Source organism: Polyodon spathula, chromosome 25, assembly GCF_017654505.1.
Source record: "Polyodon spathula isolate WHYD16114869_AA chromosome 25, ASM1765450v1, whole genome shotgun sequence".
Classification (NCBI taxonomy): Eukaryota; Metazoa; Chordata; class Actinopteri; order Acipenseriformes; family Polyodontidae; genus Polyodon; species Polyodon spathula.
In genome coordinates this window covers 20,219,617-20,238,997 of record NC_054558.1, presented here as the reverse complement: position 1 = coordinate 20,238,997, position 19,381 = coordinate 20,219,617, and the positions used below count along the sequence as shown (strand labels likewise).

General features: G+C 41.8%; 3 protein-coding genes across 4 annotated transcripts; 1 reads left to right on the top strand and 2 right to left on the bottom strand.

Moving 5' to 3' along the window:
- Positions 1-3,996: 3,996 nt before the first annotated feature.
- Positions 3,997-13,184, bottom strand: LOC121299935 (mevalonate kinase-like). The gene is made up of 11 exons (XM_041228186.1): positions 13,041-13,184; positions 12,743-12,835; positions 12,000-12,147; positions 11,635-11,782; positions 11,213-11,368; positions 10,927-11,030; positions 10,648-10,693; positions 10,096-10,186; positions 8,865-8,981; positions 8,042-8,195; positions 3,997-6,790 (listed from the first exon to the last, which is right to left on the bottom strand). The coding sequence occupies exons 2-11, from the start codon at positions 12,818-12,820 to the stop codon at positions 6,639-6,641; spliced, it is 1,194 nt and encodes a 397-aa protein (XP_041084120.1). The 5' UTR covers positions 12,821-12,835; positions 13,041-13,184; the 3' UTR covers positions 3,997-6,638.
- Positions 13,185-13,320: 136 nt separating this feature from the next.
- On the top strand, positions 13,321-16,241 carry LOC121299938 (corrinoid adenosyltransferase-like). 2 transcript variants are annotated; one of them, XM_041228191.1, is made up of 6 exons: positions 13,321-13,630; positions 14,121-14,214; positions 15,019-15,117; positions 15,256-15,320; positions 15,545-15,604; positions 15,868-16,241. In XM_041228191.1, exons 2-6 carry the CDS (start codon positions 14,149-14,151, stop codon positions 15,956-15,958), a joined length of 381 nt encoding a protein of 126 aa, XP_041084125.1. In that variant the 5' UTR covers positions 13,321-13,630; positions 14,121-14,148; the 3' UTR covers positions 15,959-16,241. The 2 variants fall into 2 exon arrangements, with proteins under 2 accessions (XP_041084125.1, XP_041084124.1); XM_041228190.1 differs by having other exon boundaries at positions 13,323-13,630; positions 13,955-14,214.
- Positions 16,242-16,432: 191 nt separating this feature from the next.
- Positions 16,433-17,795, bottom strand: LOC121299937 (aldehyde dehydrogenase family 3 member B1-like). Its single transcript, XM_041228189.1, has one exon. It carries the CDS (start codon positions 17,210-17,212, stop codon positions 16,751-16,753), a length of 462 nt encoding a protein of 153 aa, XP_041084123.1. The 5' UTR covers positions 17,213-17,795; the 3' UTR covers positions 16,433-16,750.
- Between the last annotated feature and the right edge of the window lie 1,586 nt (positions 17,796-19,381).

Here is a 19,381-nt window from a genome sequence, read left to right as displayed (position 1 = left end):
TGGACCTAGTAGAATTAATTAAAAAATGACCACATGAAATCGATTCTGCACAGCACAAAGTGCAATATGTTGATGTGTTTCGTGCAAAAGTCATTTTAAACGTACATTTTCATCTAAATGGTGGTTGAAGCAGAGAGCGTCAGGGTGTAACATGCAAAAGGGGTCCCTTCCCCATTTCCTCATGCAGGAGGAAAGGACTCTTTTGAGTGCTGCACTACACTGCTGGTATGCTCTACACTATGAAACCCACTGCTTTATTGACGAGTCACTAATAAAGTTTAAAAATACCCATGAAACAAAGACTCACATAATAGACTTAATGCAGGCAAAATACATTTTCAGAGTTACCTTAAGAAATGATGCAGAATCTCAAATTAAAACTGCTTAAAACAAGATTCTATATATATTATATATATAGTCAAAATTTATATATATATATATATATATATATATATATATATATTATATAATATATATCTATAATATATATATTATATATATATACCTGAACTTTCCATGAGAAAATAACCGTGAAAAAAATAAGCATTTTAACTTCTGTGACGTTCCATTAAAATACATATTTATGTTTTGCACTGGAAGACAAAGACACACAGGTCTCCCAGGTTACCTGAAGATGACAGTAGCCCAGTGAAGTTTGGACCTATAATCACTTCTGTGTATTGCTAATGAGCTGATGACATCATCTCCATCTAACTCTAACCCTGTGACTCTGGGCTCCGTGACTTTCACAGGCTGCAGCTTGCTGAAACTGTCTTTGCTTTATTGTCAAACCACATGCCCTATATATATATATATATATATATATATATATATATATATATATATATATATATATATAAACTGACCTTGAAGATTTGCAACCCTTTCAACTTTTAGAAAGAGGGGGAAAAAAATGCAGCCTTGTCCTCTCAAAAAGAGAAAAATGACAAGAAAGAAGAGAGACTGCGCGTACGGAAGACATCAATGTTAAGGAGCCTGTCTTGAAGGCTTTTGTCTCTGCTTGATGGATTTCATGAAGCACAGAATCAGTTGCTCCGGCATCACAGATTCTGAAGAAAAGGGAAGCAAAGCCGGGAGTCAAAAAGAACAATATATTGTATACTTCCTTCAAACAGATCATGATACAGATGAATGCTAATGAAGAAGTTATTAAATATCCAGGCATTCAATGTGGCACCCGTCCTGGCAGTCAGCGTGGCAGAGACAAGTTCTTTAAAATGAAGAACAAAAGTGGCAGCCAGTCATTCAGGGTGAATTGAATTAAATGGGTAATATTACCACTGCACACGTGGGACGGATTGTTAATTCAAGCACTTTACATTTGAAGGCGCTATTGCAGTGGCTCAGAGTTTATATATCTAACCACAGATAAAGGTCCTTCACAAACAGCAGAACGTGCTGTTTTACAGCTACTCCAAGGCGAGAGCACTTGGAGTTAGCAGCATACCTTGAAAACTCCAGAAATCATGTTGAGTTACACAGTGGAGCTCTAGTCAGACTATTTTTCCTCACAGTATGGTGCTTATAATTCACCCTGTATACATGCACTGCATTATGGTAAAAAAAAAAAACCAAAAATCGAAGTGATCTTCCATTTGTTCCCAGTGTACTGTAGATTAGAGAAGAACACATTTCATACAAGACACACAGTAATCCCTTTGTCAATTACAGCACGTGCCAGGCAGTTTCGAGAGGAACCCGAGAGATTCATTGAATCAAGTTTAAAAATAAATAAATACAGGCAAGGAATAAAGTAAACCAGCTGTCAGGGACAAGAGCTGCTGTTTCCTTCAGTGCCTTGACAGATGAATCACGTGGCTTCCCGGAACGCAGACTGTACCTCACGGCCGTGGCATCAGTGCTTTTAAACCAGCCAGCAGAGGACCAGTCCCCAATCCATATAACAGTGTGTGTGTGTGTGTGTGTGTGTGCGCGCAGTTGCTGTGCAGTTGGGGTTCAGAGATGATCTGGACCCACTCCAGTTACCAGAACCCCACCATGGGGCGTGAGGTTCAGTGATCCAACTCTAGCAGCACTCAATGCGGAGCACAATGGGGGATTATAAATACAGGGTTACCATTTGTTCAGTGAAACAACACAGGTGTCAAATAAAAACGAGAGGCATTAATTTGTTCCACTAACCCTGTCTCTTCTGGTATAGGTGTTGGATAACAGCTGAGATTTGTAGATCTCTCACTCACATGAAGAGCTCGACAGACAGAGCCTTATAGTGCCCAAGACACCGCCTGCTGTATATTTTAGCTCGCAGTTATAATGTAGCTATATATTTTCTACAGTAGATACAGCCCAGGTCTAACTATACTCCAGTTTGGGACTGTTTTAGAGAGTTCAGAGATGATGTATGTTTACCTGGCACCATATTCACATGAAGGTGGAGACTGTTCATACATGTTTTATCCACTGAAGAAAAAGAGATCTGTTTGAAGTAGTTATTGAGCTTGTATCCTTCATGCCTTCTTGTCACCAAGAGGGGTCACTATTCTCCTTCACAGCAGTGCATCACCCACTCAGTCCCACGACACCAGTGCTGCAAGCCAAGGCTTACCGTAAACCAGAAAACAGTGTCCAGATCAACCAGCCGGGAGAGCCGAGAACACCCTGATCAATTGGAAAGTAGCTGGGAAAATAAACCCAGAAAGAAAAGCATGGTGACACGCATGAGTTCCCCTCACTCTACAGCATGTCGGATCAGCCCCCAGGGCCTTGGATAGCTATGCTGCTCCATGTCTGCCACTGGTGGCTCTCAGCTCTGCTGCTGGATAAAATGAGGAGATGGGTCGACAGCAATGCTGCTGGAGAATGGGGGAGGTAAGCCCTGAGCCCTGTCTCATGGAGTGGAGCTGGAAGCACCTCACCAGCATAAACTCCCACAGAGATTCAGAGCAATTAAATTCACATCCGTGGGCCGGTCAATGGTCTCTACGTGCAGCCCAGCACCCCACATTGAGAGAGGGATCCAACCAGCCCGAGGCATAGGAATGCACTCCTCGTTACACCATTGAAGATGCTGACAAAGACTTCCTATCAAAAAAATGTGCCAAATCATTTTTTGTAGTATTTCTACAAGGTTGGCTACTCTGTTTGTCGGCTCTTATAGAAAAACGGAGAAGGGTGGCTGCCCCCAGCACATCAGAATCCGGCAGCAAAAGTTATTCTTATCAACCTGTGGCTCTCGTGCCCTTCTACACAGCAAGCGGCTCTAGACAGCAAAACCAATTCAACAGGTTCTTCAGAAAGTGTTCTCGTTACAACCATTCTTTTTACACTGACCACTAGATTTAAATTTTTTTTTAAACAGTTGAGTGTGAGCTTGTATGCAAACAAAGATGTGCAAAATTGATTAAATAACCCTCCCCCTATTTTTACTAGTTTTTTTTTTCTCTCTCTAGTTTTGCTTTTATCTCCGTGTGGCTGACATCCCTCTTCCATCCTTGACCCCTTTTTCTTGCTCCCTGTTATCTCAAATAATGTCAGGGCCTCTTTAGAATCTATTCATCAGAGCAGAAAGAAGTGAGCGCTGACATTGATAAAAAAAAAAAAAAAAATACCATCTGTGCTTCGCAGGGGAAAGAAAGCTTCAAATGAGCCTCACGCTGCCGTCTCATTCTTGTCCCCCCCCTCTCTCCCGTCTCCCTCTCCCCTCTCCCCTCTCGTCTGCCATTTAAATAGAAAAGCGCAGTGGTAATTAAATTCCAGCAGGGGTTAGGAGCACTGAAGCAGAGTTCCAACAGGGGCAGTCCTGACAGAAAGAAGAGCGTGCTGAAGCACCGGGCTGCCTGTTGGGGAGGGATGATATGTGGGACGTCCATTATTAATACAAAAAAAAGACTATCATTCTATCTTACTGACATCCTCAAATCCGAGATCCTGACCTTTAAAAGATGTGCTGGCATAGATAATATGCCTGGGCTTTAAACAGGGAGAGTTAAAAAAGAACACAATTAAAACATTCAATTCATTATCTGGATCTTTTTAATGCCAATCACTGATCAGATCAGGGATTAATTGGGACTGTAGGACAAACCGGATAAAATCCCCCAGGCTTGAGGCAACACTTCTCCATATATCTGCCAAAGATCTAACAGGAAAAAAGAAAATCAGTCTGACCTTTAGAAATGCGGGGCAGAGGATCCACATGAAAGGGATTGGAACTCTCAAGCCTCTCTTGAAATTTCCAGACAGCGCTGGGTTTTAAAAGACACAGTTATGAAACAACTTTTTATTTTAAAAGAAAAAAAAAAAAAGTAATGATTTCAAACTCGTTTCTTGCTTACTATCCTCGCGTTCACGAGAAACGATTTAAAGCACAAAAGCAACAGGTCACATACATTTCTATTGTACTGCATCAGGTCAGAAATAATTCACTCAAGACATCTCCTAAAGCAGTGATCATCAGTCTGATCAAGCAGTAGCTGTTTTTTTTGTTTTTTGAATCCTTTTACAGCACCATGAAATCACCCTGAATTGCATCGACTAGCTATCTGTAGTTATCCTCAGATTACTCCAAAAAACATGTGGCTCACGGAAGCCATGAGGGGGTTCCAGCTGTGGCTTCTCCGAGTTGGGTGCAGGCTGATAAAATCAACCTATAGTAACATGCATATCAGTCAGACAATAATACAGCAGCAGTGTGTACAGCAGAACAGGTATTTGTGATAAATTCAGGATTGCAACTTACACCAACTCCCTCATAAGACCTAGATCACGACACCCACAAGAACTGAAATGTCCACAGCAAGTTTCATCCCAATTGAAGGAGAAATACAAACTCTTCTGCAGTATCTAATGGAGCACGATTCGTAGCTTTGATCTTATGAATAGAAATGGGAAAGCATTACAATCGCATTGAATCGTACCATAAATCGGGCACCATGTTATTTTTGCAATGGAGTCAAATCTTGGTTAACTAACTTTACCAGCTCTCTGTATAAAAAAAATAAAGAGATTTATTTCTGAATCCTCTGGATGTTGCCAGCTAAACACTGCTCCCATTTGACTGGTTAAAAAACATGTTGAGCCTTAATCTGTGCAAATATTCTGCAGCAAAAGCTCCTTGAAGTTAGAAGTGTACCTTTTTTTTTTTTTTTAATACGTTTTAACAAAACTTTCTTTTCAGGAACTACTTCTTTAGTTTCCTGTGTTACAGACAAATCATAACTCAAATGAGGCTAAAATATAATCGTTTATTTTCATAATTGATCAATTTAAAATAATACTTTCCAATTCAAAACAGATGGGTTGTATACCATAGACCAAACATAAGTTGCTGACTGGATTGTTGATTTATCAATTACGAATATACCCCTGTGAGCTTAATACAAGTCTTTACTGCTGCCTTGTGGCAATGAAAAGTAATGCACAGAATCTAACCCATTAGTCAACATTAACTGTACTGAACCAGATTCTGTGGAAAAGGCACCAAGACTAAATACAGTTCAAGAGCCATTGAGTGTAAAAAAAAAAAAAAAAAAAAAAAAACTATAAATTGAAATATAAAACATTCTCAGAATTTTTAATTTGTTGAATGTTGCATAAAATGACTATTTTTAAAATATATTTTCCAGGACGCTCCCAATAAATATCAAGCCGACACTGTGTGTCGAGCAAGGTCTTGCACGTTTGTCATTAAATAACAGAAGAAGAATGCAACACAAAGTCTTGCTTGCATGAAATGCAGAACACCAAGAAAAGCACGGCGCGTCACGGCCTTGTCTCCAATTATCTAAAGCTTCAGGATAAATTGTAAGTCACTCTGGGCAAGTCATTGACTTTGAACAGGAAACATCAAAAACAATACTAACATTTCTCAGCAGGTCTTTGCTGAGGATGAAGTGAAACTGTTAAGACTTGCTTTTACTGCTCCTGAAATCGCAGGGTAATCTCTAGAGTGCTACACTAATTTGAACAGGCTTGAGATGAAGGAATGTTTGGCTGTGTTAGGAAAATTAATGATCACCTTAGAAATGGCAAGCTCACGACTGCTTGTGTGGTCCCAGAGCAAGGCTTCTGTCTGTGCACTCTGAAGGCAGGCCTTACTGCCTTACCCCCTTACTCCCCTCACCACTCACCCCAAAACTTGTTTGCCTCCATTGCATTCCGAGTCAAGCAGGCATGCTCCTGTGATTACTTACAGCAACGGGAGGTTATAAACAAAATCTCTTTTCTAGTGCAACAGAAAATAGACTTCTTTTCTTCTTAAATAGGTAGAATCTCATTTTAAAGCTCTCCGGGACACTTCACCTGTAACCCTTTCATTGAGGACAGTCTACATAGCATTTTATTTTTGGAGCACTTTTAGCTGTCATCTGTCTGTTATTTAAACGTTATTCTCTTTAACTAGATTGTTATGATGTCTTTTGTTAACTGCAAAAGCCAACTCTAAATGTAAATGCACAGAATTACACAAACACAGCTTGTGTTCTGATTTCTGCAAAGAAACATGAGTTTGGTAGTTTATATCTGATGGGTGAAGCACTCGTCCAATACCACGTGTGTGTGTGTGTGTGTGGGGGGGGGGTGATCCATGGATATCCTGCAGTCAGGGCACCTCACACGCTGATAAAATGCAAACCGAGCGTCGTGCTGCAGATGTCTCTTTAGTAACCGTTTAAAACCTTTAACACGTCTTCCTTCAGGGAGGACGAAGAGTGATGCAGAACACCAGGTGCACCAATGCTAGTTTCCCAGCAATCATAGCCACAGTCTTTCAGTTCCTGTATCGATCTTTCAACTTCTAAGCTGTCAGTGTCTGAAAAAAAATAAAAATAAATAAATGTTTAAAACCGATGTTTACAAATGTTTACCCGATGTCAAGTTCGAAAGGGCAGGTTCAGGTCAATTAACCTCCCAACCCCATCCCATCATACAAGCACAGGTGACCTTTCTAATAATGTACAAAAAAAAAGGACAGTGTAAGCTCTAATGGGTTAACAGCAGGCTGCCGTTCCTTTCAGAATCTGAGCCTGCTCTGTGGAAAGCCACACGCTAGATAGGATTTTGGCACTTCAGAAACATAAGAGCACATTAGAAATACATTAACAGAGGTGGATTCACAACACTGCAGAGCATAATGTGAAGCAACGACACACGGAGGTAATGCCAGGATAAGTAATGAAAAGGAGGAATGCGTAAATCAACCTCATCAGACTCCAAGGGCACACAACAGGGTGCAGTGCAATGGGCACGATACAAGAGGCTGCTGAAGAATCTCACATTAGCGCCCAAACACGTTGCAAACGAGTGGCTACAGAAGCAAAGCAATTTGCGATGAGAACTGCAGAGAAATGAACCCTGCAATGCGGGTCTAACGAGGGCAGGTGCTTGTTGAGAGTTGGGAGTGATAGCAGTTTGCAAGATTTATCCAGGCTTCTGAGAAAATAAAATACCATTGCAAAAACTAGAATAATTACCAAGCTCCATTTTCCATATTCCTGCAATGACTTCATTGTTCAGCAGTTGGATATAATAATTTAGAACGTAGCCGACTCTGATGTCAGTTTTATATCCACCCTTACTGATCACTTTTCTAAATAGCAATAATACACCTGCATTATATTCATAATATAATTTCAAATAGGGTGCTGTGCAATACAAGACGATATTCACGCCATCAGAGGACGCTCTCATCTTAAACAGCAACCAACACTATTTTTTTACGATATACTAAACTATTGTACATATGCAGAATTAATACAGCATATTTTAAGGTTATTTCTATCTGATGCAAACTATTTGAAGTAACTGAAAACATTTCTTATTTATGAAGTATTTCTAGTGATGTACAAACACCCTCTTGGATATGGATATAGAGCCGTTTCTTGTTTTTAAATTCTCTGATACAAACTATTCGATACAAAGAAATTCCAGATAAGCTTTACCACATAAATATCAGAGTCTACTACACATTAGATTTGAGTTCTAGCCTCCTGCTGACATCACTGCCCTGTTTACTGAATTCTTTTGACCCCTCTCCCCTCTCCCGAATGCAGGCTGGCATTACCTGGTGTGAGCAGAGTGATGCCACAGCCTCCTCCCCCGGCCCCAGTCAGCTTGCTGTGCAGTCCGTGTGCCAAGCTGACCTGGCACAGCCTGTCCAGGGAGGGGTGCCCCACGCCCATCACATTCAGGTGGTGCTGGTTAATGTCAATCAGCTCCTGACACAGAAAACAGAACGGCTCTACAGATCAGCACGGTGCAGTGCACAAGGGAAACAGATCCGTCAATGTTACACAAACAAGGTCGGGGGGCTGTTTTTCAATTCCAATTCCTTTCGAAAAACAATCCCTTGGAGGGAATTGGAAGTGATATTTTAGAGACGTAATCATTGCTGTGCTTGTTCAACTGCTTTCATTTGAAGCCAATTTAATTAACTAACTGTGATTTCAATTTAAATAACGTGTTGCCACTGTGAGAAGCTTGTTTTAACAGAGCACTGCCAATTGCAGTTTTGGATCAGTGATGCGTTGGGATTGCTTAAAAGGGAATTGAAACTGGGAACCGAGTTTACAAAGGAGTTGAAATTGACAAACAGGAATTGACCCAACCCTTTACACAACTAGCATGACAAATAAGCCTGACACTGAAGTACTCAGCACATTACTGTTGTGTTTAGGTGAAAGGGAGAACACAGACGTAAAGCACACACCTTTATTAATATGTACTGAAGCAGTTCATTGTGTATGGCTCCTACATTTTTGGCAGGATGTGACTTGGTTGTGTTTTCTAGCAATTCACATACTCTTATGGATGAGTTACTGGTGGTCCATGACAATGCCTTTTATGCCAAGTAATTACACTAGAAAGAGGTTCGTTACGAATCTCACCTCTAATACCCGGTAGTGTTGTATTTCAGGTCTGCTCGCCATCTCCATTAGGGTTCGCTCACACTCGCAGGAAATGGCATCTATTGATTCCAGCACCGGATTCATTATAGCAGGAAACTAAAGGATTTAAAAGACAAATTAAACAAATAGCAATTCTTCTTGGGATTGTTTCCAGTGCTTTAAAGAGGAGCTTTCAGGGCTGTTTTTGCCTGAGTCATTAGGCAACGTAGAGCACCATCTGGTGGTCAGATAGTAACGTGACCATTATAGTAGTTAGTAATTTCTTTTCAAATGACTAAATAAAAAAAATTATATATATTTGTATTTTTTTTCTTTATATACCAGTCCAGACACATAAAGAAACAGCTGTTGCTTTCTACATTCAGAGACAGAAATGTTGCTGTAGCGTTATTGATTATGGAGATGCAGTGGTTTTAGCAAATTGCTGATAAAAGCAAGTGGAAAAGGAAGGATACACTTTGCATTAACTCTGACTCTGCTGTTATATTTTCCAATGCAATGCCAGAACCCTTTACTGGAGCAGCAAGCATGCTGATCACCACTGGTGTTCTCAGTGACAGAAGAACTCTCCACTGGCAACATGTTCCCTTGAAGTGGGTTCATGGGAAAATGCCAGATCATCTGCAATTATCTCGCAGTGCAATATTCTCTTTTTCAAACTGCTAGTTTGTCATTGCCAAAGGTTAATGCTGAAATGAGGCACGTTGCTCTTTTTGTGTCTAATAAAATGAACAAAAAGCCACATAGGTACATTGGAGTTACCGACCAAGGTTAAAAAACGAAGCAATTTGAGCTGCTAAGAAACCAGCACTGCTAAAACTCCTGGGATTCTGTGGCATTTCTTTCCTACCGGCAGCTTTGCTAGGATTTGAAATCCAACGCAAAACGGTGACAAAGACAACCAATCTTTTAGTCAGCTGTAAAATGTGGCTCAGCCGAACTGCTCTGATCTTTCGTGTTATTGGTGTACTTCGTTGTCATCTCACTTCCATCTGAAACCTGAGTTCTGTAACATGCTGCTTTTATTGTGCGATCACCAATCTGGTTCAGATTGCTCACAGGAGGCAAAGTTTTGATGCACAAGCGGAGCACGGGGTTTATTTACTGTGCTTTGTTTTATTCATGCTAGCAGGGTATGGGGCCTCTAGGACAGCCAATGCAATTGAAATGAATACGGTCAGACACAGCAGAGTAGAATCAGGATACACACCTTAGTCATTTTGTCTCTCACTCCTGCCACTAGAACCTTGGTACTCCGGGGAACTCGAGTGTTTGTGAGTAGAATTCTTAAAACAGGAGTGCTGCAAATAGAAGCATTCGTCGGATGTCACTTTTCATTCCATTTTATTGTATTCATTTGAAATAAAAATGGCATTGGTTCCTTGTATCATTCCAATAATGGAAAAGATACACCTCCCCTCAGTCTATAGAATGCAAACAAATGCATATTTCTGTGAACACACAGGCGCGGCTTCATCAGAACCTCGGTGAAGAGCCTGGAGGGTTAAGATCTGATCAGGAATTCTCAGAGGAAAGTCTAATTTGTTTGATCTTTTTGTGGTTGTGGCAGCTTCCAGTCAGGGTATATTTAAGTGCAAGCGCAGTACAGGTGCAGAGAAGTCACTCTCCTGTGAGAACCCGATTGATTTCTTTCACTTCAGATCAATACAGCAACCATTATTGTGTTGCTCTCTCCGTGCGTATGAAATGGCACGATGATGAATAGGACATCTGCACAAGGGAACAGCATGGCATGTCTAACCTGCTTAATGGCTTGGTCTTCCCCGAGTGGTATCGTAAAGCTCCACCTACAATACAGCAAGGAATGAAGAAAAAGATCTGCTTTGGGAACCCAACACATATCAAATGAACTATTTACAGAGAGATCTGGTAACACCAGAGTAGCATAAATGACTATTCATTGACAGTCACTAGATATGCAATGTGGGGAAAGTAACCCTATGATAATTACAGTGCGGCATCAATTGCCTATCAATGAAATACTTAAATCACGCCACGTAAGAGTTTCTGCAGCCCTCACCCCAGGTGCCCACGGCATTGTCCACCCCTGATGGATTGCCGTGGATGATTTTCTCTCCCTGGAACGCCCACTTGTTAATCAGCTCCAGCTCGTCGTCGCTCCACCTGCACCCAACAGGATTAAAAAAGGGTTATCTTCTGCTGCGACACCCCCCCCTTTCCATTACCTAGATGACTTGACATTGTTCTAGCGTTGTAGTTTTCTTTTCACATTAATACAAACCCTGAGGTTTGCTTATGCCCGCCTCAGTGTGTTAAGTGTCCTGACTTTGCTGAATAAAGATTACCTTGCAGTCTGTCCTGCTTCTACAGCCGGGCAGGTGATCGCCCCTCTGCAGGCCAGCAGAGCAGCGGAGAGGCAGACAGAGAAAGCGGCGCTTGAGCCAAGACCAGCCCCAGTGGGCAGCTCAGACCACACAACCATGGTCAAGCTGGGCAGCTCTCTACAACAGAATAGAACAAAAACAAAAAGTTATGGAACGAAGAGACCATTTTCATGCTACCTTTTTAACACGGGGAGTTTACAAATTCTGTTATATGACTTGATTACATTAAATAAAAGATCAAAATTATGTTTTTATTTTTTTATTAGGTCTCAACCCTAAAATTCTAGGTGATGCAAAACCTTTGGCCACAACTGTACATGGTCAATTTTAGCCACAAATCGATATCTGAATATCTGTCCCCTATAAACTCAATTGAGCAGTACCTGGATTCTGCAAACACAGAGAGGTATATGTAGAGGAAGGTGAGGACTGCCAGGCTGCGTGTGTCTGCCAATCCATCCACGAGACCTGCATACTCACGCAGCTTCTGAACCACTGCTGGGTCTGGCTCCACAGCACTCTGCAAACCAGCTACACAAACAAGGGCAAACCTGACAGTTATATGAAGACCATGTGGAGGGTTTTAACTAGAGTCTTGAAATAAGCAGCCTTTTTTTTTGTATCCTAAACTGGAACGCAGTCCTAAATAATAATAGATTTTTCCATCCTTTTACCAGTACTCAACTTATTATAACCGTTCCATTTCTACTCTAAAGTGGTGTTTGTGCCGACCTCGTGCTCGACTCACCCCTGCTGGCAGGAAGCTGGGTGTGCAGGGAGGACACGTCCCAGCTCAGGAAGGTGTCTATGTTGGGCATGTTGACGGACACTCTCCCTTCAGAGCCAGGCTGGATTCTGAGGTAAGTCCTCAAGTTTAAGCTTACAGCCAACGCCATCTGTAACACAGACAAGGGTTACAACTATTGAGTTAAACTGACTAGAGGTGTGATGCAACCTACCCATACTGTTTGTGCCTCATATTGCTATATGACATGGAAGGACATGCTCATGTTTTATTTATATCATACGCACCTGAAGTATATGCTACTGTATGTGTTTATTACAGTATTACAGAACTGAGCTATGCCATTAAACAGGAACATGATCATTCCAGCTAGCTAGGGCATTGTCAAGAGGGGGTGTAATGTTTGCTTATTCTGTTATCATTTTGTCCTGACTTCTAACCACAGGTGAGGTGTCAAGTCCAGTGAGCGGGGTGCCAGTAGAGCCACAGTCATAGAGCCCTAGCCAATGTCCTGGGAATGTGCTGTCTAAGACCTTGTGGAAAAGCCATGTTCTGTAATGATGGCCTTTCCTTTTTTTTAAATGGTGTGTTGTTCACCAGGCTAACAGCCACCTCCCAGTAACTGTACCTGTACACTTATTCCAGCCCACACACCTGAAGCACTGGGCACCACCTTGACTGCTTCAGGAGTGATCCAGTGACTTTTCCAATAGTCAACTGGTGAAAACTGGATTCATTTTGTTTACCTTTCCGTGCACCACTGCATGTTCACCGTGAAGAATAACCTTTCCAGGTGCAGATACGATGCATTCCCTGGCGAGCATTGCAGAACCGACCCTCTGAAACAATAAAACACACCGCAGTGCCATACTAATAAACGACACTAATAACACGACAAGCGTCATCACTCGAACTGGTTAATGCCTGCGTCATTCTTGACTCAGACATGGTCTACATAAATGCAGTCTAGCTATTAAAAGGTGCTGCACGTTTTCCATATAAAACAAATATACACGTACGCACTTTAAACATATTTAAACGTACCTTTCGGCAATCAAATATCCCAGTCTCTGCTGCTTCCAGAAATGAATGCACAGGCACAGACACACGCTGTCACTGCCTGGGTGGGCAGGCGCAAGAAAATAGCAAATCAGCTCTCGCTTTGCACTTTTAATCAATGCACAGAACTAACAAACACTGCAAACAAACTGTGAAATGTAAAGCAGCGTGCACCTGAACCAATCGGATTACAGGCTAAACTAAGCGGAGTGCTCCAGGGCCAATTGCATGTTAGTGTTAGTGCTGGTGCCATTGGTCGTGTGATGATGAGCCGATAGACCGACCCTCCTCGAGTACGGCAGGCGAGAGAGGTCAAGCACGATAAAGACAAGGACACGTGATTGTTGTTGTTGTTTTTTCAGTCAAGGCGCTGCAGTTTTAACATGTTGAACTAAATTAATGAATGGCTTGTTTTATTTTAAGAAGGCTACCCCTCCGAGGTGTCCTTTGAAATTACACAGCCGAGAAGGCGCTGTGTGTTTCGTGGAACCGCGGTTTAACTGTCAAGGAGGAAGGATGAGCCCAATGTTATAAATGTGCTGTTTATTTAAAGGCTGAATTTACTGTCAATGCAGGTGAACGATATATATATATATATATATATATATATATATATATATATATATATATATATATATATATATGCACGCACGCACACACACACACACACAACCTGGAATGGCTGAAACGACTATATAATAGGAATCTTCTTGCAATGTGGATTTGTCAGTGCAGAAATATGCAAGTTTTATAATAATATGCAGTGGAGCCCGCTCGCTTTTGTTACACAACGTTTGTCAGGAGATGTGATGGGGATTCTGAAAACCTGCTATTACTGTGTTCATATTAGAAGACAAACCGTCGTGGTGTAAGCATTTCGTTTTGTGCTCAATTTCCAGGTCTTTGGATAAACCTGGACAACCAAAGCAATTCCCAAGATTTACACAAGGGCAGGAGATAGAGACCAAAGGAAGATCAGGTGTTTGAAGCTTTAGGAACTACAGATGAACTGACGTCAGCCTTTGGGTAGTTATTTATACAGGCATGACCTGTCCTATGTTACAGGGTATTGGGAAGACACCAATCCGGGGTCATGTGTGACCGCTTTTACATGGAAATGATGCAGGAACACGGCAGAGCAATATTATGCAACTGCCAGGTGACGTATAACATGTTTGACTATGCAGTGTATAAGGACTAGTTTGCCCTAAAATAGTGGGACCATACTTATCCCAGACTGCAACCGAGAAATCGTGGGCAACTCTGTTGCAAACATTGTAGGAAAGCTGTAGCACATGCAGATGTCATCTAGAAGTTTATTTATTTTTGTCCTTTTAAACTGCAGTCTGCAGAATGCCAAATGCATGCTTTTCTGTTTGTCAGGCTGGCGAGAGAGTTCTATGTTGAGCAGGGTCACCCCCTTTTGTGGGGGAGCTTGACAAGGTCAGTGTGTGGGTGACAACATTTCTGACCGTAGGCTGTTTGATCTTAAAATGAAACTAAACTGAGATTTCATAGAAAACACTTTCTATTATTAACCAGATCCAGAGTGTGCTGCAGAATGTTGGATCGAACATTGCCACCCCAGTTTCTTCAGCAAGAGACAGCCACATAAGTAACTGTCGTCCAAAAATTTGTCTGCTACACAAAATAACACATTCTTATTAAAAAATTCTGTATATATCACCTTCAATCACTGTGTACACAGCTGCCATGCTGGGTTTCTTTAATATATGTTTCTATTTTATAATGCATATATTTTTTTGTGGCAAGACAGCGTCTCAAACTCTATAGAATTCACACAAACGGCTTCTAAAAATTAAATACATTTGTGACTAAAGGGGTTATTGATACCACACTGTTAACAGAGGAAAGTATCAACTCATAGATACAAGTTTAGATTGTTCTTGAAATGCAGCCACTGATCCCTGTTAAAGGCTGTTTCTGGGTGTTGTGTTTCCAGAAAAAAACAAGGTTTAGTGAGAAGCCTGTCTCAGATTTGGAGCATTGGATCGATAAATACACAGATCAGCTGCCAGCCCTGACCAATTTCATCTTACCTGTAAGTACTCATTTCCTACACAAGGGACAGTTTGTTGATGCAATCCATTTGAAAAGCACCACGGCGAGGCAGTGTGACTGCATGCTTTTGAGAAGTGGTAACTGTGTAACTGCCCCTTGTGCTGCATCTCTTCCACAGTCAGGAGGGAAGAGCAGTGCTGCCCTACACCTGGCCAGAGCAGTCTGTCGGAGAGCGGAGCGCAGGTGAGCCAGAGAGTGTCTGTGCCAGATGAAGATAACAGATATTAAAAGAATGTAAACCTGGTCTATGGCGTTATTCAGTGTATTCAATTCGACAGTACAGTGTAAATGCAGATATCAGCCATATAGACAAATATACGTGGTAATTATTTGTATGTCTGTTAGTTCCTGTAATTATGTTATTATGTTTCATCAGTAACTGCAAAGGCATTTTTGCTTCTTTCCAGAGTGGCTCCGATCGTACGAGCAGGAGAAGCTGACCATAGTGTTGCTAAATATCTTAACAGGTAGGTTGTCTTTTAGAAAGAGCACCAGTTCCATCTCTGCACAGGAACCTTGATCCAGAGTCCCCAGTTATTAAATAACACCACCTCTTACTTTTAATAGATAATTTGTCTCGCCTATTTTATAAAAAAAAAAAAAACACACAACTTTGAAACTGCTTACTCTTGAATCCCTTCTACTGCAAACTTTCTGGGCAAGTGAATACTTCTCTATAGTAGGACCCACAGTCTTCTTCATATAACAGCTTACCTTTCAATACCTGCAGGCTTATCGACTACCTGTTCACATTGGCCAGGTTTGCAGCTATGAAAGAGGGAAAGGAAGAGATGGTTTGCAGAAGAACTGTGGAGGAATAAAAGCAGCAGGCTGATAAGACCAGTAAATGAGCCGTTCTTCAGCCCCCCTGCAAGGAGCAGCAGTGTGTGGTGAGCCTGTCCAGTGGAGACCTCAGCCTTATCCCCACACCTCATTGTCTGGAATATATGGTCTGGCTCTCTGGTAGCTGATGTAACTGTACAGCTGAATTAGATTTGTAAATAATAATAATAAAAAAAGAGATCTGTCTATCACGGATCATGTTACTCTGTGCTGGTGATTTTTTTAATATAAAATACTGTACATTTCCCAATAAATACAATTCAAAACAAGGAAAAAAAATCTTTAATTTATTTAGGTACTTCAATGTTTTTAAAAAATGATAACATGCAATAGATTAATCTATACAAAACCTATTCAAGAAAAAAAATCTGATGATTTTTCATTGCAAGGTTATTCATTAATGTATTAACTCTATACATTGTTTCTGGTATTCCATCTGCTGCTAAGATGTAGTTGATGGCCTTGTCTGCGCTGGAGACGGTTATGATCGGTAGAACTGGTCCCCGAATCTCCTGCTGCATGGCTGGGTCTGACTCCAGGACTTCTGTCAGCACTGTGGGGGCTTTGAATAAACACCAGGAAAGCACCAAGAGCTGAACTTGATAAACTGGCAGGAACACTCATCTCCAAGCAGGAGACACACTTCCACATTACTAAGTCGTTATTTATTTTCCCAGTATGGATCATAACCCAGTAACGTTTCAAGGAGGGCCAATTTAACTGAACTTGGACGTCTGCAGAAAATGTACAAAAGCAACACTGAAATTACTTCAGACCACCTGTTGGTGCCACCCAAGAAGACCACAGCAATCAAAGACAAATTCACCATGCTGGTAAAGCAGCAGAGGAGTAAGTAATAGTTGCTCACCAATGTATTTCTCTGTCTCATCCATCTCGCCACCTATAGCCACTTTCCCGCTGGCCAGCAGCAGGTCTTGGACGTGGGTGAAGAGCTCTGCGTTGACCAGTCGCCCGAAGCTGGTGGAATGGCATGGCTCAGGGCCGTAGAACTGCAGCAGACAGGAGCGCAGTGCCAGGACCAGACAGGCCTGCACCTCAGCGTGGCACAGCACAAAGTCAGGAGCCACGTCGCACTGCCCGGCATTGTGGAAGCATGCACATGCGATGTGCTGTGCAACAATGGCGACATCACATTCCCAGTCCATGTAGCATGGGTTCCTCCCTCTCAGAACCAGAGTGACTGGGGTCAGCGAGCGAGCCACGGCCTGCATCACCTGCTGACCAGTAGCCCAAACCAAAGGGACAAGGTTCAGCTAGACAGGGGAACTCCAGGAGCCAACGATCAACACCACTCCCAGGGGCTCACTCACCATAAAGCACTCGTCCAGTGAGGCCACCTGTCACACACAAGACAAGACAAGCTTTAAAATCCAAACACAAACCCCCTCTCCGCTTGCTGTTCTTGAGAAAGCAGAACAAATATTCAGTGGTACAAATTCATGTGTTTTAGACTGGAGTCCTCCATAGACTTCATCTCACTTTTTGAATTCTAATAGGAGTTGGAGATCGCTCACTACAGTGAACAACTGCTTTAATTAGCAACACAGAGCAAAGAGTTGTTCCTACATGAAATAACACACTTGGGAGGCTATTAAGAATGAATAAAAATGAACATTCTTTGTTGTATCCATACTATTATAAGTTATGTAAACAGTCATCAATTCTAACAAGACAAGGTTCCGGATCAATGAATCCCACAGTGCTGAAACGAAATGCAAACCAGCGAATACAGGACACAACAGACTTCTTTGTCGTGGAGCAAAGGATTGCGCAATACTTTATCATGTGCTTACAGTGCCAGAGGCCAATTTCTAATCCAGTTACATAAGGAAACTCATGTAGTTATGGCAAAGCTCTGAAGAGCAATGCACAATGTAAAAGTGACTGTATAGAACACAAATGTGCAGAAAAGGGTGAATAACTGGATTGATATGAATAAGAAGATGGTGCCTCCTTTTACTATGTGTACTTTGTTTCTACGTGGGAGCAAGGCCTTTCAAGTGCTCTTTAGTCCTGCAATAGGGGATCTCAACACTGTCGGGTCTGTCTCATCATACCAGGCTGCGTGCCACGTGCTTGGGCTCCATCCACTTCTTCAGGTTGTTGACTGCGAAGAGAGCCTCATTCTTCACCAGGATCAGCTCCGACAACACTGTCTCAAACCGGGGCTGTCAGCACACATGCACACAGATTACCTACGGTTAATTTCTATCACACAAGTGAATGTAGTACCAACACACATAGAATTGCAAGTACAGTATGACTTATAAAGACTTAGCCATTTACTAAACTTTAGAGCAACAGTATCAGCCACCCAATTCAATCAGTACCCAATGCGTCTTCTGTGTTGCTACTTGAACATTTACTTTGCTTTCTAAACAGAGCACGGTTTTAACAATGCAGAGCTTTATTACTTCTCAATGTTAGTTTTTCTTTTTCACTGCACAGATGTGTCCCGAGATTGTGCAGCTTTGAAAATCTGGCAAGCGTAAGCAACATAGCATTGTAGTTCAAGCTGTCAGCTAGAAGCTCTAATTTACAGGACAGTAGTATTATATGCTAGGGTGCTGCTACAGAGCGTACCTTGAAGTGCAGCACCTCACAAGCAACGCTGGGAAATGAAACATGTCTAAGATGTTCTCAGGTGAGAATCAAACATGCTGCTCTAGCTTCCCCACCCCGTTCTCACCTTGTGCAGGTCTTTGTGCAGCGCGTCCACAGCGCGTCCACGTCCTCATTCTCCTCCATACGCAACAGCGCCAGAACTCCTCTCGGAGAGTCCTCCCGGACATCAGTGCTTCCCGAGATTTAATCAGAAGCTCATTGCAGACCGAGAGCGACAATTTAGAACTCTGCTCAGCGGATTTAGTTCTGGGAACAACTAAGACAACAATGCAGCTGCTCATTTTTTGGTCTGAAAAAAAATCAGGAGTTTATTTATTTATTTATGATGATGATGATGATGATATTTTTCTGCCCTTTCAAGTATTCCGTGTTCATTAGTATGACTCTTTCAATCAATGAGATTGGCCATCTTACCATAGACTATAGCTACATATTCCTGAAGTTCTCCAGGTACGCTGAATATCATTATTATCAGTTTGTTGAATAGTGTATGAAGGCCTGAATTCAAGACGTATTGAACCCCATAACCACAGATTTGGAATACCATTGCTAGCATTAGGAGAAAGTGTTTTATTGCCTTGAAGACCCTCAATTTACCTGTCATTTCCACTTTGCTGGATTGCACATGGCTGGCTGCAAGTCTCTCTTACACTGACAAAAAATGTGTGAGTGGTCTTATATGAACAATGATGAGGACTGTATTGTTCAGAGCCTATTGTTCGAGTAGAGAAAGGCGTGTGTTATCCATAGCTGAG